The sequence below is a fragment of the Ciona robusta genome, chromosome 8 (assembly GCF_009617815.1).
Source record: "Ciona robusta chromosome 8, ASM961781v2".
Taxonomy (NCBI): domain Eukaryota; kingdom Metazoa; phylum Chordata; class Ascidiacea; order Phlebobranchia; family Cionidae; genus Ciona; species Ciona robusta.
The window spans coordinates 7725343-7748878 of record NC_143242.1 but is presented as its reverse complement, the minus strand read 5'-3'; the positions used below and the strand labels follow the sequence as shown (position 1 = coordinate 7748878).

The 23536-nt window shown below is 37.2% G+C and overlaps 2 protein-coding genes across 2 annotated transcripts; both read right to left on the bottom strand.

Moving 5' to 3' along the window:
• Window positions 1-4378: 4378 nt before the first annotated feature.
• LOC149733016 (rab3 GTPase-activating protein non-catalytic subunit-like) lies at window positions 4379-19958 on the bottom strand. Its single transcript, XM_089883835.1, has 30 exons — window positions 19818-19958; window positions 19318-19406; window positions 18714-18828; window positions 18458-18536; window positions 18020-18143; window positions 17440-17647; window positions 16791-17038; window positions 16244-16387; window positions 15798-15966; window positions 15166-15352; window positions 14630-14767; window positions 14140-14216; window positions 13768-13914; window positions 13280-13404; window positions 12844-12957; window positions 12453-12564; window positions 11919-12068; window positions 11494-11705; window positions 11206-11296; window positions 10694-10800; window positions 9815-9980; window positions 9427-9536; window positions 9070-9246; window positions 8247-8382; window positions 7716-7854; window positions 7199-7364; window positions 6799-6927; window positions 6304-6363; window positions 5946-6104; window positions 4379-5311 (listed from the first exon to the last, which is right to left on the bottom strand). Exons 1-30 carry the CDS (start codon window positions 19897-19899, stop codon window positions 5162-5164), a joined length of 4110 nt encoding a protein of 1369 aa, XP_089739961.1. The 5' UTR covers window positions 19900-19958; the 3' UTR covers window positions 4379-5161.
• LOC149733015 (tetratricopeptide repeat protein 7B-like) lies at window positions 19957-23343 on the bottom strand. Its single transcript, XM_089883836.1, has one exon. The coding sequence runs from the start codon at window positions 23227-23229 to the stop codon at window positions 20797-20799; it is 2433 nt and encodes an 810-aa protein (XP_089739962.1). The 5' UTR covers window positions 23230-23343; the 3' UTR covers window positions 19957-20796.
• Window positions 23344-23536: the final 193 nt, after the last annotated feature.

Here is a 23536-nt window from a genome sequence, read left to right as displayed (position 1 = left end):
TTTATTAGCACACAAGTGAAGAAAATACAGTTAAAAGTTGTCCCATCTTCCCCTTCCCTCCTATTTTATAAATGTAAATAGCAGTTCCAGTAGAAGACATTTATTTCACAAACATTTCTTCTGCATTATTGTGACATCATCAAGATACGATATTGATGATGTTAATAGCAGGCAAAATGTTGGCAAAAATAAAGTATTTACTGAAATATCCATTTACTTGTTTTTTTCCAGCGAAGATTCCAACCACGCCCAGGAGGCTGCTTCGCTTGTGGTCGTTGAGGTTTTTTTTACCAGGACCTCTCGCCAGTAGCCCTAGTTATACCTGGTTACTTAGCCCGCTAGACGGCGATCGACGCCACCCAACGGTGCTAAGTGTTCGAAGCGCCGAGATCGCGAACCACGCACAATACACACAGCAAGAACTGCAACCTGGACTGACCGTCTCATAAACTGAACTTACACCTCCAAACACACCATCGTTATACGTGGCTTACCGCGTTAAGAGGCGTACTGTGAGAAATTTGGCACACGACACAAGAAATTGGACACGGCACACACTTCTGACCTGGCATTGGCTGTTCCAATGAATTAAGATATAAAAATATAAAAGGGGTGAGCTGTAGCACCTAACCATTCGCATCACATTTGTTTATATGTTTGTATGTGAATGTTTTGGTGTAGAATGAAGTGTGAACTATATATTCTGAGTCACCATGGTTGGACAAGCTTATTATAGACCGTACTATAGCGTTTCAGAGCCCCAATAATAGATAGGCTCCCAGTGTTAAGTATTATGAAGCCCCAAAGTTAGTTGGGCTCCAGTGTTTAGTATTATGAAGCCCCAAAGTTAGTTGGGCTCCCAGTGTTAAGTATTATGAAGCCCCAAAGTTAGTTGGGCTCCCAGTGTTAAGTATTATAAAGCCCCAAAGTTAGTTGGGCTCCCAGTGTTAAGTATTATAAAGCCCCAAAGTTATTTGGGCTCCCAGTGTTAAGTATTATGAAGCCCCAAAGTTAGTTGGGCTCCCAGTGTTAAGTATTATAAAGCCCCAAAGTTAGTTGGGCTCCCAGTGTTAAGTATTATAAAGCCCCAAAGTTAGTTGGGCTTCCAGGGTTACTGTCACATCATTGTACTAGAGGTTGCATAGAGATCACGAACAAGCATAACATCTTTACGAAATCAATTCCCTTCATTGGCAATTTCGCAAAAACGGAGCTCCACGCAACGTAAGAATAAAGAAAAGGCGCCAGCGAGTAAAAAAGACAAAAATTCACGTGAAAATCGAAACCGAACGCAAAAAATGTAAAATTGCCAATGATTGAGAATTAATACGCACGTCATGTATACAAAACGTCCGACACCCCATGCAACCCTCTTATCCGCCGCAATGACAAACCCATTCAAAGGACCCAGGGCGCCATGGACCCAACACATCAGCAAGGTAAGACAATAGTAGACGATATCAATTTCAATTACAGCAAGCCTAAAACCATTTATATTGAAATTCAGTCATATTTTATCATTATGACGCCATAACCTAGAGGATGACGTCACTGCAGTGACGTCACAGAAATGCCCACACCATGGATTTATCAGAATATAACAGTTCACTTCGTGCATAGTGTAAGTGTAAATGTGTATCAATACAACAAACACCACAATCCCCCAACACCACCATACCCCACCCCATACAATAAACACAGCAACACAGCATTCTCTATGGGCCAATGTAATAATTATAAATATTTAGAACCGCTTTTATTTCACCGTCGCAAACCGTCGCATCGCGTCGCAATAACTAGTTGTTTACGAAGTACATTCATTCATTCAAGTGGGGAAACTGCATAAGAACGGATTTGGGAGCTAACTATATCTTGCTTTAACGCAAGATTGATCGAACCGAGTGATCTTAGGAATCGCTTTATCCGCCGCAACAGCGTCGCATATTCGCGCTTGTTGTCGATTCAAAAAAGGAATGACAACATAAACTGACACCTGAAAAAATCAATTGGTTAGTGTTTTTAAGGGGCCTAACAGGGGGCTTAATTTTTTTTGGTATTTTTGATCCCTACCCTAGTCGCAGGTTTGGCGCCTAATTGTTTTGCAGTTGGAACCCACCAGCTTTCGCTGACCGGACTTTTAACCAACCGGCGTGTAAGGGTTTACGCAAACCAGGACGGTCTGCTGTATAGGCCTGGGTGCAATGACACGTGTTGTGTCGGCCCGGTGCAGTGTCCCAGTTCTGTCTAACTTAAACTTCCTAACAGCGATCCCTAGTTATAGCGATGTCACTTCTATCTATCTGATGTCGACTGTCCTGCCTTGCTGATAAGTGACACCAGGAGTATGGGTTAAAGTTGGGGAAATCTGACCTGCGCGCACCGTTCTTATGCAGGTTGTTTACACACACACACACACATGGAGAAATAAAACCCAAGATTCCCAACCACGTTACATTACTAACGTGTACAAAGGTGGACTTTAATCATTTGATCTCCGTATACTTCCCCACCCCACACATCATATACCATAAACATTCAGTTTTAAACAAGCATTCAATAAAGGAGACTTTTTATGCTACAGCTCACATAAGTTAGTATTTACATCGACTAAGAATAAATCCTAGTCTGGGTATGCTATGGCTCCATCTTCGTTCGTGAGCTTTTCGTTCTGTCTTCTCTTTTCTGTAGAAGTAATAAAACGTCAGATTTGTTGCTTATTTCGCTATTTTATATTTAGTAAACATAGTAAACATTCAAACACATATGCACTATTACCATTCTTTATAACGTGAACATACAAATTTGCATATAGTAGGATGGGGTAAGACGGGACACAGTTAGCACATAATATCCAAATATCCTGATCGTGTTTCAAACAATTAACAACAGTCTATGGTAGACGTGAGGATACCGTTTTATAATTCTTTGAATGTTCTTGGTTTACTACCAAATGTGACGAGAAAATAAAATGAAAAAGTGTCCCATCTTCCCCCATCCCACTATATTATATATAATTGGCTAACATATTGAAACAATATGAGGTACGAGTAAATATTTGCTTAATTTACAACCAGCGACAAAGTAGGATTTGGGTTTCTATATTTTCGGGTTCTATAATAAAGATACAGACTCACTTTTAACGTTGCCAATCCAAAGCTGCATCCGCGGCTGTCACTCAACGCATCTTTATTCGTGAGCGAGATAACATTGATGTGATTTAAACACAAGACTTCGGTCTGTATTGTTTCAGTGTAGATTCCAATAGTTCAAAGTTTTAACAATTATTTTTATTGTCAGCTGTAAATCCAACGTTAAATATTAATACAACAATATATTGCTCATATATTACATGTTCAAAGCTAAAATCATAACCTGGCTGCCTTCACTTAACTACAATATGACTTTAACTGCTCAACTCTTCTGCTTAATTCAAAATGGTGGCAAACCAAAAAGATCATTCCCGTTCCAAACTCACGTTGGCAAAAACGAAAACGTGTTGATCACGTGGAAAGCTGGGATCAGATTGGTTAATTGCTGGGAACAACGTTAAGGAATGTGACGTAACAATGCCTAATTGAATCTCGCGCGAATTCCAGCGCCCAGTGCTGCCCCAATATTAAACGAGTTGGAAAGTTTCGTGATACGATTTAATAAGGAGTAACTTTACATCAGGTAACACTGAATCTATTAATAGCAACAGCGGATTGTGAAAATTACGACAATAATTATTTTGCTGGAATTCTTGCGACTTGTGTGAACACGTAGTAAGTCGCAATGTACTTTACCCTTATTATAGCCATTCGCGTTATAGACTGCACGGAACGTAAGCGACAAAAGCTATATGTTTAGGTAATATGCGAGTTTATTAATAGTGTAATAGGGGTCATGAACTTTGTGTTAATATATATAGTAGGGTGGGGAATATGGGACACCTTTTCATTCTATTTTTTCATCCCATTTGGTGGTAAACAAAGAACATTCAAAGAATTATAAAACTGTATCCTCACGACTTCCATAGACCACCGCTGTTAATTGTTTAAAACACGATCAGGATATTTGGATATCATGTGCTAAAGGTGTCCCATCTTCCCCCATCCTACTATATGGTGTTGAGGGGCAAGATGGCTACCGTTAGGACATAATGTCCCATATTTCCTAATCCTGTTTAACAATTAACAACGCCATTTTAGAGTCTCGAGGATACGGTTATATAATTCTCTAAATATTCTTTGTTTACTACGAAATAGGACGATGAAACGAAACTGTCTCCCATCTTACCCCAACCTACTATATATACATATGCATGTACAATCTTACCCCAACCTACTATATATATAACAGTTGACTAAAGTGACTATTCCTAACAAATACACTCATCTACCACCCCAGTATATTGGTGTATTACAAAACTTGCGATAAAATCGAACACGCTTGTATTGCACAAAATCAAAATATCCACGAAGCACCCTTGTACCACCAAGCTTATAATAAACAGGAAACAATATTTGTTAAGCATCAAAGTTTTAAACCACTTTCTAACATGCGAGCATAAAACACAGGTTTTCTGGTCAGTTTTAATACAAACAAAAAAAATACTTTTTATAATTTACCAAAACTAGGTAATTGCGTCGTTAAAATGCTAAAAATGCTCAGTTCAATATAAACATTACAACCGATATGTATATATGACACAATTGTCCTCATTTTCAAACGTTTCGGTTAAAAAACTGAAACCATTTTTAACTTCCAATATCACTGAAGATGGTTTTAGTTTTAAATCGAAACGTTTGAAAATTAATGACAATTATGTCATATATATATGGGTTGTTATGTTTGTATTCAAACTGACCATTTTTTTGCATTTTAACGACACAATTCGCCACTTTTGGTAAATTATAAAAAAATATAACGTTTTCAAACGTTCTAACGTCCAATTCGAAAGAAAAAACTAAATATTCTTATCAATTTAGATAAATCCGACACATAAAGGCAATTGTAAAACACTTGGTATAACTTAACAGTTATGAATTCAAGATATTGCTAATATAATTCATTCAAGCAAATGAAAGGCATTTAACACAAATCAATAAAGAAAGAAATAACAGGAAAGTTTAAACAGGTGGAAATAGAAATTGTAGACCAATATAGGACCATTTAGTAATTATGAGTTCTTGATAGCAGAAGCTGCTTCAAGTAAATATAATCCCATGGAATATTGTGAATGTTGTTCAGGTAACATGTAAGCCACCTTCTGTGCAAGTTCGTGGGTCATATCAATACTGACGTCTGCCTTCGCTAGCTGGCTATGATCCTGGAACAAAATAATGGTGGAAAAATGAGTTTGAATGTAAATTTAAAGCCAAGAATTTTTGCAGTAGCAACCTGGGTGGGAATAAAGTCCCATGGCATGCATTACTGTAGGACCTCACCCATATAGAATAGAATGTGCATATACAATGTTGGGGTAATGGGCCAATTCTGGCATGAACTCAAAGTCCCATGGCATGCCTCACTGTAGTACCTCACCCATATAGAATAGAATGTGTATATACAATGTTGGGGTAATGGGCCAATTCTGGCATGAACTCAAAGTCCCATGGCATGCATCACTGTAGGACCTCACCCATATAGAATAGAATGTGCATATACAATGTTGGGGTAATAGGCCAACTCTGGCTTAAATCCCAGGTCCCATGGCATGCCTCACTGTAGGACCTCACCCATATAGAATATAATGTGCATATACAATGTTGGGGTAATGGGCCAACTCTGGCTTAAATCCCAGGTCTTATGGCATGCCTCACTGTAGGACCTCACCCATATAGAATATAATGTGTATATACAATGTTGGGGTAATGGGCCAATTCTGGCCTAAACCCCAGGTCCTGAGATATGTCATGCCATAGGACCTCATTCCATATAGAATATATCACACCCCAGCCCACCTGAGATCTGATCCACGTACTAACAGTTGGAGGCATCTGTGATAGCAGGATGACCCCATCATCGGGACTTGTATTAAGGAGGAAGAACGATAATCGCTGACCAACGATTAATATGAGGGTAGATCCAAGTACGTCAACGTCTGATACCGTGTGTGATGCCTGGGGAGTTAAAGAGCATGTAAGCAAGGTAGAGGTTATATTTTATAAATTAGGTTATAAAATATAATATAGGTTATAAAATAGGTTATAAAATATAATTATAGGCGAGGTTATAAAATATAATATACAGGGCTATCCATTTAATTAGAGGTATGGGTGATAACCATTGTGCCACGAGACATAATAATATAACACTAACCTCATAACCATCTTCATCAAGACCATATCGAAATAACTCATTCACGTAATGCAGTTGGATCTGAAGAATATAATTATAGAGAAATGACATCCAGATAATTTATTTCATAATTTCAATGATTTCAATACACATAAGTATTCACCACACATATGCTAGTACTAACATACATATATCCTATTTTAATTTATTATTTTGCAATTAAATCAAGGCCTCATTAATTACAAAGCAATAATTAGCAGAGGTTCTTAATCAATAATATGCTTGTCAGCAATAAAATCTACAATACTACATATGCTGTGGCCAAGTTAGGTGTTTAGTCTAATAGAGCTGTTCTGCCAATTCAACATTTTTTAATTATTACAAAGCACTCAGTTGCCAGGAGAGGCTCATATGAAACTTATAATTTGCCTGGTTACAACAGCATACATATATGGTAATTGCATTAAAATATATTTACATGGTAAATATCAAATATTCAAAATACACAGTCTTCACCATATTTCTATCCAGTTGAAACTCGGATGCCATTTGTAACGACGTTTCAACCCAGCGTTTCATCTCGCTTATCGATTTGTTTGAATCCACGTGAGAAGCAACTGATGCCGTCACCAGTTTCGTCAGGAACTAAAATAAATGGAAACACATTTACCTTTAAACATATCCTGATCTTGTTTTAAACGTATCCTGATCTTGTTTTAAACGTATCCTGATCTTGTTTTAAACAATTAACAACAGTCTATGGAAGTCGTGAGGATACGGTTTTGTAATTCTTTGAATGTTCTGTGTTTACTACCAAATGGAATAAGTAAATAGAATGAAAAGGTGTCCCATCTTCGCCCACTATACTGCAACGAAAAAGTTTAAAAACTATTACATTATGACATCATAATCTTACTTGTTTCCTTTCACTTGACACAGCGAGATCGATGTGGTCGCGGTCGGGTAATTTACATTTCGTCGATGTTAATTCATCCGTGAAGCATTTTAGCCCCGTCGTGTCAAACAGGCGAGTCAGCGGTTTTACTCCTCGTAGGTTGAATTCCATCACAGAATGTAGAATGCTGAGTAATGTGATGTCATAATGAGCATTGAGGGGGAACAATGAATGAATTTGAAAACAAACATAAAAAAATCTTGAAGTTTTTTACAAATATATAAAAATTGTATTTAATGCAAGCATAGAAATTAGGAAAAAAAACTAATAGAATAATCATACCAAATTATAAAATACCAAAAATTAGACATAACTTTGAATTTAGACAAATTAACATAAATTTTTAAAGTTTACATAAATATACAAGCATAGTTGCATGGTATGTATTATATAATGTAAACAAAAACATACAAAATCAAACATATAATGCAAAATTCAGATAAATTTGACTAAATTTTAATATAAGTATAATACATACAAACATAGATGCATGTTGTGTTGCACAAGTTCATAGTTAGCCGTCAGTTGCTCACGAGACATTTCAACAATAGATTGTTTGCCGACAGCATCGCGCCATGCATCTTCATACATTAGATTGTCATCGGAACGACTCTCATCTGCGTGGAGGTTTTGTTAGGTGAGATAATATTGTTAAAAAGTAAGGTGTGGTCAAGTGGTGTAGTTAACTAGTTAAACAATATTTTAGTGGCTCATCTGGTATAAAAACGTAGTATATTTCCAGCGTTTCGTCTGCCATACGGCGAGATTCATCAGGGAATCGTTGGAACTATACTACGTTTTTATACCAGATGAGCCACTAAAATATTATTTATACTATGCCTGGTATCAGAAGTAACAGAATATGTGGTGTCGTTAGTTGGTCAATGTGTTTGTGGTGGTAACATGTTTTTCATTTGCGACAAACCTTGGGTGGCGAATTACAAACTTTTAAAACACGGGTGACCTTCTATGTTTTAGCTCCCCAGTTTTAAACATCATGACAACTTACCTGGGTTGACAGGATCATTCTCCTCTGGATGTCCAGGATGAGGGAATTGATCGGGATCAACATCGGAGATGGTTTGTAGAAGAAGATTGCAACATCGGCAAAAGTCAGACATGCTGGAGTCACTGATACCAACGTCCTGTGGATGGGGGTGGTTGGTTGTGTTGTTAATGAATAAATGTAACTTACTTTATCCACGAGTGGCCGGAAAACGACAGTCGTTATAACACAGGTGTTTATACCCTTGCCCAAGGACACATACGCCCACAACTGAAGCGGCGCCGATCCTTGAACCCATTACCTATGGGTTACAGGCAGGCGCGCTAACCACTTTGCCACTGCGCCGGTTGATTATGTAACTTAAACCTAAATGCTTCTAGCCAAGATATTACGAGTTCAAGCCTCGACGCTGCTACCATTTTGGCGTATGTGTCCTTGAGCAAGGGACTAATTGGGATAGCTTATAATGTCTCGCTAAATGGCAGAAAAACATCGGTTCTAAATCACAGACCAAACAATTGCCAGAAGATCCCACCCAAAGTATTTATGATACAAATAGATAATTTTGAACCAAAAGTATGATCTAGGTGTAGGCCAAACAAAGTGAAACTAAGACCTTCAGCGAGACATCATCAGAGTATTCCAATTAGTGTCTTGCTCAAGGACACATACGCCCAAAATGGTAGCAGCGTCCTGCCTGACAAAGTCAAAATAGGACAGTGTGAGTCTAACAAAGTCAAAAAATACACTATTGTTTTAAAGGTTAAATATAAATATTGCCCAAAAATAATCAAAACAAGAATATAAAACACAAACATGTACATGCCTTTCTACAAAGTCTGTCTTTTGGTGATTTTCCAACTTTGTCGATAAGTTTAGCCAATGCTAGAAACTTCTTCCCCACAAAAGTATGCCATGCAAGCAACGCTAGCCCATGTTGTACGTGAGGGTCGCATTTGATTTTCTCTATGTGTGCAACAGACCGTGATAAGAGGGAGATCACCTTAAATAAGAATGTTTTTTTATTTTCGAGTAATGAGAATTTTCATCAATGTTGGGGTAACATGCAAACTGTGGTTTAAATCCCAGGCCCCATAGGGTGCCTTGTTTCAGGACCTTATACATATAGAACAGAATATCACATAAATACCATCATAACGTGACAATAATAAACACCACCGACCTCAGGGTCTTTATTCCAGGCCACCACATCCTCCCAACAACAATGAGCATGAAGGGTGTTGGAAGACAAACTAACTGGGAATCTCCTCTGTAACTTTGTGTGGAGGAAATCTAACGATATACATGATGTTTAAATCTAAAGGCAAGTAACTTGACAGCTTGCCTGAATTGTCAGCTATTATGGGTTGTCTAAAATGACAAGAATAGAAAAAACAATCACCCCCAAAAGTTACAAACGTGGTAACTCGTAAGCTGGCCAAGGTGCAAATGAAACAGAACACTCGTGTTATAACAACTGTGGTTGCCCCGCCATGCAAAGATAAATAAGTTAAACACATTCATATTAATTATTGCACCAAACAACTAAACAAATACCAGCGATTACCAACCTATTAAAGTCCCCTCTATATCCGCACGACCCTCCTGAATCCCACCATCAACAACATTAGGATGGAGATTGCACGAAGATACGACACGAGCCACCAACTCCGATATAAAGCCAGGTCCATTATTCAACAAATCATGAACAGAAACATTGACAGCTTCCTCTGGGAGCTGTGGATATTATTATTACATTGTATATACACATTCTATTCTATATGGGTGGGTCCTACAGCATGGCATGCCATGGGACCTGGGATTTAAGCCAAAGTTGGCCCATTACCCAAACATTCTATATGGGTGAGGTCCTACAGCATGGCATGCCATGGGACTGGAGATTTAGGCAGTGTGCTAGAGTTGGCCCATTACCCTCGACCCTCCTACAACTAATTAGTGACCACTGGGTTGGAGTAATGTTTTTTAAGTGTCTTGCACAAGGACGCATACGCCACAATGGTGGCAGCACCAAGCATTGAACCTGGTATTTTTCAGTTATACAAACACCAAACCATTAAGATACTGGACCACAAATTATCCACATATACAATTCAGCTCCAAACCTGGGGTGGCAAGGTAGGCAGCTATGCCTTGAAATTTACTGCAGTAACTAGTAATCATTGGAACGAATAAGTTTAATTTGTTTCATAGAAAAGCATGTTTAACTACAATGTCTCTTTTGCATTTTTAAGTGTGGTGCCTGTTATAGACACGCCTCCGAGCACACCTACGACAGAAAGGCACTGGCATGCCTTAGTAACATGACTTGTGCCGCAGTCAGCGTGTTTCATAATTAATTGTGTAGTTATGTAGTAACAGTGTCGCTATGTCGCAATTTAGTGCCCTTTATATACGTGTGTGCTCGCAATACAATATACATTCATACTCACAGATAGTTTCTTAGCCATCCCAATACAAGTGTTCACAGCAACACAATCCTCCAACTGAGTAACAACAAGGTTCCAATGCTCCAAATCAACCCATAATGTTTCCCATTCTGTTGAATAAGGAATTATATTGTAAATTAATATTGTATTTTATTAAAAGGTACCAGTTACAAAAATGTATGCGGCACTTGCTTGTGAGAAAAATAACAAATGTAAAACTGTATGAAGCTTAATATGTATTGTTCCAAATACAATATGTGTGATATCTAAACACCAATCATGCATCACATAGTACGGCTACATTAATATACAGTAAGGTGGGGGAAGATGGGATACTTTTCATTCTATTTTCTCGTCCCATTTGGTAGTAAACAAAAAACATTCAAAGAATTATATAACCGTATCCTCACAATTCCCATAGAACGTTGTTAATTGTTTAAAATGCGACCAGTATTTGATATTATGTGCTAAAGGTGACCTGTCTGCCCCCACCCTACTATATAAACAAGCCTCACCCATATTCATGGTGGCTTCCTTTGTACCATGGCATGATTCCTCATAGGTGGGTGGTTCCCCTTCTGTGATAACAGCATCCTTGGCTTCACCCTGTGAGGATAAAAGAAGATTTGAAATTTACCAATTATGAACCAATGAGTAATTTGGGAGCCAAGCGGTATTGGAAATGGTTTAAAGCCATCTTTAAATGATGTTTTATCCCTGCACTCTAGATTTTCTAAATAAATGCAAGTTATGGGGTAAAAATTATTACAAGATTATGAAAAGTCTTGAAGTTATGAACCAACCTTTTCGTATGTGGCTTTGAAAGCAATAGCCACTGATCTGCATACAAGCGATACCAGGTATGCAGCGAATGGTTTCATGGACGGGACGCAAACTTCCGTGCGTATCCAGGCCCACCAGGAGGAGCTCGAGTCACATGATGAGTCAGCGTTATGTTCGTGCCGACTCAGCAATTTTACAAAAGTGAGGAGTTTGCTGGAAGTTTCAGAAATATCTGGTAAAGAATTTTTGTTCAAGTTTTTATAATGTTCGTATTGTATAGTAGGATTGGGGAAGATGGGACACTTTTTTATTCTATTTTCTCGTCCCATTTGGTAGCAAACAAAGAACATTCAAAGGAAGTATAAAACTGTATCATCACGACTCCCTTAGACCGCTGGTAATTGGACCCCACTTTGGGAACGGCTGATATAAACAATCTACTTACCATCTAATGCAAGCCTTTCATTCTCCTGCCAATAAACGAACAAAGCACGAAGCAAATCTTTCTTTGCAACTTGTATATTGTTATCTATGGTTTGTAGAACTTCATGTGGGGATACATTGCCAAATAACGAAGAATGGAAAATGAATTTACCTGGAAAATAAGAGTATATGATAATACTATATATATATACATATATATATAGGGAATGAGTGCCTGACTTTCTGTTTATGCATGGTAATGTGTCGAATATTGGTCAATTTATTGGTTGCGCCAAGAAGTTTGTATTTATACAAAGCCCGGCAGTAACAATATACACAAGCTCTAATAAAATTGTGTTTGACATTCTATTCCCTAATAGTGAAGTCCCACAAAGTGCCAAAGGATATGTGATTTAGGCCAGAGTTGGCCCATTACCCCAACATTGTATTTGCACATTCTATTCTATATGGGTGAGGTCCTACAGCGAGGCATGCCATGGGACCTAGGATTTAAACCAGAGTTGGCCACCAATATTGCACACAAGTCAACGCATACCAAATATATGCAACTTTGCTTCATCATCCAAAGGTAGTTTTGACATGGATGGGACGTCAACATCAATTGAGACGCAAGATATGAACTCGGAGATTCGGACTGAGTGGTCTTCCTGTAGTATAAGGTTAGATTTTGGTAGTAAACAAAGAACATTCAAAGAATTATAAAACCGTATCCTCACGACTTCCATAGACCGTTGTTAATTGTTTAAAACACGATCAGGAAATATGAATATTATGTGCTAAAGGTGTCCCATCTTACCCTACAGTTCTATATATATCTTCTTATAAACTAGACACACATGGCGTATTGATATATCCCATGCTCATTGTCAAGGTATAATTCGTTTATACATTATACATTACAATACAAAATCACAGAATAAAGTTACCTTAAACAAAACAGAAGGCAGACAACCAGAGTTAAGATAATCATCTTGTAGTTGTATTGCGTTATCTGCTTCACTTTTGCTGATGTTTAGAAGTTCCACAAGTCCTTCTGCTGCCTATGGGTAGTGTAGGGTGAGGTTAATAATCAATCTTATGCTGGCCCCAAACCATGTTCTATTCTATATGGGTGAGGTCCTACAGTGAGGCATGCCATGGGACCTGAGATTTAGGCTAAAGTTGGCCCATTACCCCAAATATGCTAATTAATAAATCAGACATTGAATCAGAATTTACTTTGAAACTATTCTACAAAAGTGAAGTGCGGCAAAATACACCACAGATTTAACCACTATAAAGACAAGCATATAGTAATCATATTATTATACCACACGTCACACCAACAAGCATTTAACAAAGATAACCAAAATAAATGATCACCTTTGGTTCATGAGATTTTTCATATGAAGCTGAATCATTAAGTTTGTTCATCTGTTCATAAAGATTCACGACATGAGAATGGAATTGAAGGAATTCAACAAAATTTTGATCATCTCGTTTTACACCTGCGGTTATTTGTATGTATGTTTATTACAAGGGTTTTAGATATAACAGTGATATAATATACCTGTAGTGATACTACAGTTTATTGCAAGATTTTAAACGTATATGGCTGAAAGACTGAGACAACCTTTTTAACAAGGACTTTTAGCATTGCAATTTTACATTGGTTTTGAAAATATTTAAAAAAAATGCTTCCTCCCTTCTTTATTTATGATATGGGACATTTTAATAATGGGACATATGTCCTAAAAGACACCCATTTTTAAAAGGCTAGGTATCTATGACTACAATAGCCTACAGCCCTACACACTGGTTTTATTTTACAGCAAAACAGATATTTGTGACATCATAATCCACATTCTTACTTTGTTTTGTTCTTTCCAGCACTTGTTCCAAACAACTTTTCAAAACATTTATCTCGATAGATTTGCTTTGCATAAGTTTGACCACTCCTTGTTGCTGGAAGGATGGGAGACGCATCTCAAGGAGAAGTTTAACTATCTCGGTGGATTCTGTGAGGTGATGTGTTGTAATTATGTGTAGTGAATGAATTAGTGTAACTTATTTATCCTTGCATGGCGGGGCCATTAGTGTAACTTATTTATCCTTGCAAGTTACCACGTATATAACTTTGTAGGTGATTGATTTTTGTTGATTTTGTCATTTTTTCTTTATATTATATATGGCTGACAATCCAAACAACCCATAGTAAAATGCTACTTAAACAATCACGGCACCTGTTTTCTTTTTATGAAGTAATTGACCAACTTTCTTTAAAAGATGAATGTCTCGAGCTTTGTGGCTTCCAGGGTCACTATGTAAAATGTTGTCTTTATGGTTTGAATGAGAATATGGTTAAAGTTAAGGTAGAAAAATTAAATGTCAATTTTGGCTCAGTTTCTTATTTAATGTGTATTTCTATAAATATATACATTAGGATGGGGGAATATGGGACACTTTTTAACTCTATTTTCTCAGCCCATTTGGTAGTAAACAAAGAACATTGAAAGAATTATAAAACTGTATCCTCACGACTCCTATAGGCCGTTGTTAATTGTTTAAAACACGATTTGGATATTTAGATATTATGTGCCAAAGGTGTCCCAACTTCCCCACCCTACTATACATAATGCAATCCACTATATCTTATTCATGTTCAGCATATATGCATAATATTATAATTGTAGTACAAGTTATTCAATAAATCTCTTATCAATGATATCCCACCTCAATGCAAGATGGAAAGGAACCGTTATAACTTGTACCTCACCATCTGTACCCAACACACAGCACTCAAGCATGCTAGGTGTATGTGTAATACTGGAGTTGTTCATACCAAACATTTTGTAACCGGGACAAAGTAACCTACAAACATGGACATTATTGGGTGAATGCTTTCACATAATTTAAAGTTTGGAGAGTTAAAACAAGTTATTAGTTTTAGTTTAAAATATAGGCGTTAATCCATATAAAAGCATGGGAAGCAGCAGGCAGGGATAGTTAGACACACAATCTAGTAAAATTATTTTATTTTGTTGGTTGTAATATTACTGATTAATGCAGAGCAGAAAATTCAATGGTAGGCCTGCCCACCTTGCCACCCCAGGTTTGGTGCCTAAGTTAACAACCAGCACAGAATAGCTTTAAAATTTTTAAGAAAAACCATATATTTTACTACAACCCATTTCCATACAAGTTTCGTGTAAAATTGACAGTATTTCCCAAACTTTTTCTAACTAACAACCACCAAAACCCAGTGTTACCTTGCATTTTTACTGATATTAAAAGCTCCAACCCTCGGCCCGTTAATACACGACCAGATCTCAAGCAGGCCACGTCTTGGTGCGTATATTACAAGGAACAGCGCGCTTCTGGGGGGGCTACTTGAGTGTCGGTGCTTCTGTGTATCGTCATGGGAACGAACGAAAGCAATTTGGGCGTCACGATAACCTGTGATAGAATAAAGGCCGCTATTTTTATCTTGAATTTGTATTATATACGCTAATGGGAAAATTCTGGCATAAGTCCCCTGGCTTGCTTAGCCATAGAACCTCACTCATATTGAATAGAATGTACATATACAATGTTGGGGTAATGGGCCAACTTTGACCTAAAACCCAGGCCCCATGGCGTGCTTCACTGTAGGACCTCACCCATATAGAATAGAATGTGCATATAATGTTGGGGTAATGGGACAACTCTGGTCTAAATCCCAGATTCCATAGCTTGCCTCTCTGTAGTACCTCACCCTTATAGAATAGAAAGTGCATATATGATGTTAGAATAATATGCACACTCCAGCCTTAATTCCTGGGTTTCTCCAACCTTTTAAAATCTTAAGCAGATAACATGGGCCAACCTTGACCTAAATCCCAATGTCCCCAGTCATTCTTACCTTTCCATATCCTCAACGCATATCCTTTGTTCAAATCCAGCAGCATAACCCTGCCAAAGCTATCAGTTGTGGCTCCCAACCATGCAGAAGGAGCAAGCACAATAGAGTGACCTTGTCTTCTTAGATCAGGTAAGCCGCTACGTATGTCTAATGGGGTGCCTAGCTCAACCTGGGGAAATAATGGTGTTTTAAATAGCAAGTGCGTTATAGCACGTGTTGTTTATAAACATGGTATTTTATACACCAGATACTTACTGTCTAGTTATAACATGGCTGGTGTAATTTCATACAACAGACACACATAGTTAATTTATACACCTCATGCTCACTGTCCTGTTAAAACATGGGTGTCAGACACACATGGTGTATTTACTTACAAAATGACTCCAATACCTTAGCCTTTTTACATTAGGCAGCATCTAATATATTAGTATATTCATATTCACCTTTGGTTTTTGTTTACTTTGATCTTCACTAGGTTTGGCTCCTTTACCCCAACTTAGCCAACCGCTTGCAGCGTTGAACAACGCTGACTTGAGTTTGCTTGCTACAGCTAATGCAACATGGGATAGTAGGGGTTGGCTGGTACCCTGTGATGAAGGTATAGGTGTAAATTAGGGGTGCCTGGGGTGGCAGGTTAGTTATGCTTTTGAAACAGAGTGATGCCATATGTTTTGGCACGCTAGTTTCAATAGCAGGGGTGCACTGTGATATGAGATATATAGGTTTAACTTTATGGTTGCTTGGAATTAAGGGTGACATTGATGATTTAGCACCCAAACAGATTTTACCCTGCTTACCAAGTATATTGCATTCACCAAATCAATCAATGAGGTTTCCTATGTTTGCCAACTATGAGTGTAACTGCAATTTAACAATGTCACCCTACCTTTTACCCTGCTGTTCCCTATGTTTGACAAGTCTAAACGAATGTGATGTCTAGACAACACAGTGTTACTTTTAAACTAAAGAAATTATTTTACTCCAACTTACATCCAGTGCGTATGAGAATCCCACAAAAGGAGAAGTTCCCACAGTTACATATTGTGACATGGTGGGCAAGTTAGTTGATACTGTTGCATTAAAACCACCAAGTATAGAAGCCGTGTGCATCTGGTCGAACGGGTTAAGTACAATGGTGCCAGGGCTTACATGGGACTTAATGGGACCTAACCCACGTAGTATCCACTTTTTGTAAGACAAAGGGGGAGGGTCTATACTGGTCATACCACTCGCTGCAGCTGGGGAGATAAGATGAATTTTAAGCTTGTTAATAAACAGTACTGAAAACTATTGGAAAAGTATAAATGAATGTAAACTGTGTATTCGTGGCAGGGCAATGACAATCGTTATAACACAGGTGTTCTTTTTGATAGACCTCGTGCTCCATTAAGTGGGGGAAGACAGGACACCTTTAGCACATAATATCCAAATATCCTTATCGTGTTTTAAACAATTAACAACGGTCTATTGGAGCCATAAGGATAAGATTTTAAATTTCTTTAAATGTTCCTTGTTTACTACCAAATGAGCCAAGAAAACAGATTGAAAAGGTGTCCCATCTTTCCCCACCCTACTATACAACAAAACAGAAGTACGGTTCCAAACACAAGTATATACTTGCCAATAAAAATGAACTTACCTAATGCGACTTGGTTCCTACATGCTCTTAATGTTTGAAACAAACTGAACCCATCGATCACAATAAGTGTATCGTTGTATAAGATGGTTAGTTCATCTCCTACTTCGGCGGAATTATTATGCGAAGTTTTATTCCCTTCATATGTTCGGCAGTTAAGCTGAACAACCGGTATCTCGTGCAGTAGTTGAGAGATAATCAAGGAACCAGTCTGTAAGGAGATAAATGAGTTGTTGGTACTTTTTAGCACTGGCAGGCTGGTAATAAATACAGGTTTTGTCCTATAGCGCCAAAATAAAGTTTTTAAAGTCAAAGCTTTTTATATTTTTAGTGAAAATTTGCGTCATTTTTACATATATTTTTACATTTACATTATAAAGAAAGTGTTAAAACACCAATACACAAGGTATTCTATATAATGATCTACAGCATGGAATGCTACGGGGCTGGCTTAGGACAGAGTTGGCCCATTACCTTGATATGAGGCCACAAACCATTACTTGATATGAGGCCACAAACATTACCTTGATATAAGGCCACAAAGATTCCATTATGCACTCCAAAACATAAAGCAACCCCCTACCTCCGTGTACATCCTCACGTAACCAGTTGAGAAGCCAACCACCACACAAGTCCAGTCAGTGCTTCCGTGCGATGATCGTTTCAATGAAACGAGGGGTAAACATAGTATGTCGGTCACTATCTCCCTGGGGTAAGATGGGAAGTTTGTTTCGATACAAACATTTATATATATTAGGGTGGGGTAAGATGGGACACCTTTAGCACATAATATCCAAATATCCGGATCGTGTTTTAAACAATTAACAACGGTCTATGGGAGTCTTGAGGATACGGTTTTATAATTCTTTGAATGTTCTTTGTTTACTACCAAATGAGACAAGAAAATAGAATAAAAAGGTGTCCCATCTTCCCCCACTATAATACTAACTTTATAATTCTGATGCCCTACAGACAGCCTTGCACATAAGCTTTAAATATAAACCCAACTAACTAGACCAACCCTGGTTCTTCTTGTAAAACTCCTTTCCATGAAACAACAAAACTTGAAGATGATTTAAAACCACTTGGATCACTTTTGGCTGGAATAAAAATTCACATTAACACATAATGCATTTTACTTGCACTGACATTACTGACAAGTATTAAATGTAACTTATTTATACTCGCATGGCGGGGCAATGGCAGTCGTTATAACACGGGTGTTCTGTTTTATGCACCTCGTACCCTTTTCTGTATCAAACTTAACCGTATTTTACCTTCAAGAAATACAGCTTTATCTTGGTAAGCGATCGCCATAAAAGTTGTTGTTGGTGAGATAGAAACGCTGCAGTCTTGAATCCAACTGTTGCGATAACTTGTCTCTTCATTCGCCTGTTTATTGGGGGGAATACTTGGTGTAAATGCTTTTTTCACTTACTATATTAAGTGATTATATCCATTATTAAAGGTATAACTAGAAACTTTCAGCTCTAACGACCTGCTGTAGTATAGTATATAGGCATGGCATGAAAATCAGGTATGACCAAGCTAGATGCATACCAAGATTTCATAAAATATGTAGGCCTATACAACAAGTATATAATACACCACACAGGGATACAAATAGTGGCTTCCAACCTTTTGACCATATAGTAGGGGTAAGTTTGTGGCTGTGTAATGTAACAATGTGTGATAGAAGACTGACCATGTGAAAGGGAAAGTATAAAAGTGGGGGGACTGGTTATTCTAACTCCCCTGGGTGTGGGGCTGACGAGACAATCAGGATATTTGGATATTATGTGCTAAAAGTGTTCCATTTTGCCCCACAGTACTATACATTATACAACATGTATATAATACATACAATACAAGTATACTTACCCCCTCATTACTATCAGGTTGGTTCACATCTTCCCAATTATCCGACCAACCTTCATCCCAAGTTACTTCTTCAGGTGCGTTCGTATCATCTGGTTTAAAGGAAAATATTTAAAATTGAAGCTTGTAAAAAAAATAATTATTACTTATTTAGGATAACAATTTATCCTAAAATATGTAACTTAGTCTCATCTGTTTTTTAGAACATCAAGTATAATTGAAGCATGTATTTTCGACTCAGGTGCGTTCGTAACATCTGGTTTAACAAGGAAAATGAAAACCTCTGATACTACAGTTCATTGTTTAACAATTTTACATGAATTGTTTCAATATATATATATAAAGCCTTTTTATATTAAACTTAAGTTTAACTACACTTTAGGAGAAAGCAGCATCAAGTTAAACGTATAATGCAAAGAGAAACAACCTATAAACTTGTATGCAGATTGTGTGAAAATAAACAAATATAAATATTTATAAATATATAATATATATAGTATTACCATTTTCTTCTTGAAACAAGAATTGGTGAATTTCGTTTAAATTTTGGATTCCAATGAGATGATGCAAAGTACAAGATGACATTTTAATGGTTTGTGGTGGAAATTGTACTTAACTATAATGTGTAGCTTTAACAATACATCTGTAAAACAGACAGTTTAAATACATAAATATAGGGAAATATTCACTTTACTAAAGATAAGCACATTAAATACACATCGCGGCAACACTTTATGTAGTATGCAGTATTTAATAAAAATAAAGAAATTACATAAATATTGCCCGTAAAACAAGTGACTAACCAAAAGAAACCATTTTTATATTTTTTTGGAAATAAAGGGTAAAATAAAACAAAAAACAGTTGTTTTTAGAATTAATTTTTATCTGAAAATGTTTCACTGCAAAAACATATTACATTTTACAGCCGTTTTAATAACTTGTTGAGATTAAGAACCAGGGTTTTACATCAAAGGCTATTAGATATAAAAGCAAGAAACCCTTTCAATAAATTGTTAAGATCATTACCCTATGTATCCAAACATACATGTATTAATGTGTACAACAGTGGATATACATTAGGAACAAGGTCTGGTCAGTTTTAACAATTTTGTTAAAGTTAACGACAATTATATTGCACCAGTAATGTTAAAGTTCAAACATAAACACATCAAGTATTATATATAGTAGGGTGGAGGACGAGAAAATTGAATGAAAAGGTGTCCCATCTTTCCACAGCCTAATATATATCAAGTAATTTATGTTGTTCATGAAAATAGTCCTGCATTTCATATATATTAATTTCACAAATCGAACAATACACAATAGCTAATATATATAGAAGATATATTATAATCATAATCAGGGACTGCTTAATTAAACTGAAAGGTTGTTTAATAAAAGCATTACATTTCACAAAGTACCTAATTTAATATTATTAATTTTATAAATACATAAACACATATTTTAGGTTTTAGAACGACATTATATAAACGGAACTATACACGTGTACGGTAACACAGGAGAACTGGCCTCTAGATTCAACGCAAATATATTACATTCAATAGATTGGTCTATTTCATCTGTAGCAGCAAGCAGATCGGACAGTTGTTGCCATACAGTGTGGGACGTTGCATCTAGTCTTATAGCATCTTGTAGGACTTTCTTTGCGTAACAAATATTCCCGTTTGAGCTCAAAACCTTCGCCAATTTTTCTGTGGATTCTAAATGCGAAGGGTCGATGGTTAAAGCTGAATTGTAAAATGAACACGCCTCATCTAGCTCTCCATTATACTCACACAGCCTCCCCTTCATGTACAATACATCAGGCAACAATGGTTGTAAAGCAGCAGCTTCTGCTACACATAGTTCTGCTTCCTGGTATCTCTCCAATGCTAGATACACATCAGCAACTTGCACCCAAGCTGTACATTTACCTGACCACATATGGGGCAACATGGGATGTATAACTCCCATAAGCGACTCTACATCAGAGTTGACTCTGTCTATTCTTGAGGCCATTACAGAGTTAAGTAAAGACCCAACCTCTAGCTCAGTGCCAGTACTTTGGTTAGTAACACTTACTCCATCTACAGGTAGTTGGTTAAACGAGTTTGAAAGTTTGTTTTCAGTTGAATCTCTGTTGCATAATGTAATTATTTCATCGCATGTACGAAGTGCATCCTGTTCTTCCATAAGACATAACTCCAACCTACATTTAGTTGTAAGCAAGCTAATATTAGATGGGTAAAGTTTCAATGCAGATTGCAGAATCACTTTTGCTTCTGAATGCAATTTCCTTGCAGATAATAACAATGCTAACAAATGCAAACACTCACAAGCTTCTGGCTGAAGTTCTAACGCTTGCTTCACCTTTTTGATTGCAACAGCGACTTTTCTACTCAAAGCAAGTTCAAAAGAAAGATGGAACAACGGTTTGTAATCATAAGGATCAGATGTATGGGATGAGGTGTAGGATTTTATCGCCTTTGCTCGATATTCAAGCCTGTCTTTCTTGGATAAACTTCCAAGGGCTTTTAAAGAACAACCGAGTCCAATATAAAGGTGAGATCTAGACCGCAAGCCATCATGGTCTTCATCTGAATGTTCCAATGCTAATTCTGCATACTTCAACCCAGCGTCTATTTGTGGGGGTTGCTTAGTGTAGCAGAGTCGTGAAGCAAGGATCGCATCAGGGCTTGAAATAGTTGGATCAATACGACAACACTCAGCCAAGCATTGAACTCCACGATCTATTTTACCTTCAGCGCATAAAGATAATGCAAACTGGTTCCATAAATGGTAACGATCGAAGTTATATTTCAAAGACCTCTCAATGCTTTCAGTGAATATATGATACTGGCCATGTGACGCAACAGCTACCGATAAATCATCATACAGCGATTCAGCTTTCATTAAAGTTTGTTCACGACTCTCCGCATGTTCGGGTGACATATCCAACACTGGGTCAAGGTTCAACAAGCCTTCTGTTATTAGCAGCAGCAGAAGGGCTTCTTGTTGTATATAGTTGGGAATAAACACGTTTTTAACACCTTGGAAAAAGATGGAGCGTTCATGAGTGTCTGTACTAACTTGCTTGTAGTTTATCTTAGAAAATCCACGAATTAAAACAGAAGCCAAGTTATGTAAGAATTTTTGATGCGTTTGTGATGGTATATGGGCAGGTAATGTTGTAAGTATTGTCTTGTATAAACTAACTGCCTTTTCAGGCGTTTTACTTTTAATATACAAGCTTGCAGTTCGGTGCAAACAGCTTTCAATGGCTGGGTAGATATGAATATCCATGTTATGCGAAGCTGGGCTCGTGGGCGAAGTGCTTGTGGAATCTAACCTATGGTGGTCGTGAATATATCTCATGAATAACTTCTGTGCAGTTTCATAAGAACCCAAGGCCTCTACATCCGATTTAAACTTTGGGTCTTTCAGTCTTGAGCGCTCTAAGCATAAACCATTAATAGCAAAGGCCTCGCAAAGGATAATTACCATGTAATGGTCTGTTACTGAATTTTCCAAACCAGCCAAATTAACATTGCTGTAAATGTCTACACATTCTTGGAAACTTGCTTGCGAGTAACAGAGTTTAGCAAGCAGAAGAGACGCTTCAATAAAAACATTAACCAATGAATCTTTTGGGTCAAAATTTTGTTTCCGGGCTTCAGTGAGTTTATTTTTAAACCCGTCCAAAACTGTAGAGTTTCTCAAAGCTGACACAGTATCTGATTCATGTTCAATAAAGAATTCATGAATTTTAACAAAGTTATCCAAGTACTTTACTACTGGGTCAGTGTCCCCACATTTATGAGCTAATTGTTTTATAATATCTTTATGTTTAAGTAGATTTCCATCGTTTCGAATCCGAATAATTTCAACTTCAATCTTGTGACGTTTGGACAACATTTTATTAAAACTTTAGTATTATAAGTTTCACACACAAGCTATCAAATACCTTCAATCTAAAACAGTTGATTTTTTCTTACAATCTAAAACGTAAAAGAGCATGTAATTTTACTAAATTTAAAAGTCAAAACGTAAATATTAAAACTGCTGGTTTAGGACAAAATGTACAAGGATTTTTACAAAACGATAAACATGCTAACGGCTTAAACCTGGTTTGACTGTATTTTAAATATTGGTGCTGATGAGGAACTTTCTCCCACCCTATTTGTTAACCACTAACTCCTAACCCCTAACTACTATAACCCCC

Coding starts and splice junctions, on each gene's coding strand:
- LOC149733016 (XM_089883835.1), bottom strand. CDS start 19,899: ATGTCATCTTGTACTTTGCATCATCTCATTGGAATCCAAAATTTAAAC. Junction 18,537..18,713: donor TAAAGCTGTATTTCTTGAAG/GTAAAATACGGT, acceptor TTTTTATTCCAG/CCAAAAGTGATCCAAGTGGT. Junction 12,069..12,452: donor AGCAAAGTTGCATATATTTG/GTATGCGTTGAC, acceptor CTTATTTTCCAG/GTAAATTCATTTTCCATTCT.
- LOC149733015 (XM_089883836.1), bottom strand. CDS start 23,229: ATGTTGTCCAAACGTCACAAGATTGAAGTTGAAATTATTCGGATTCGA.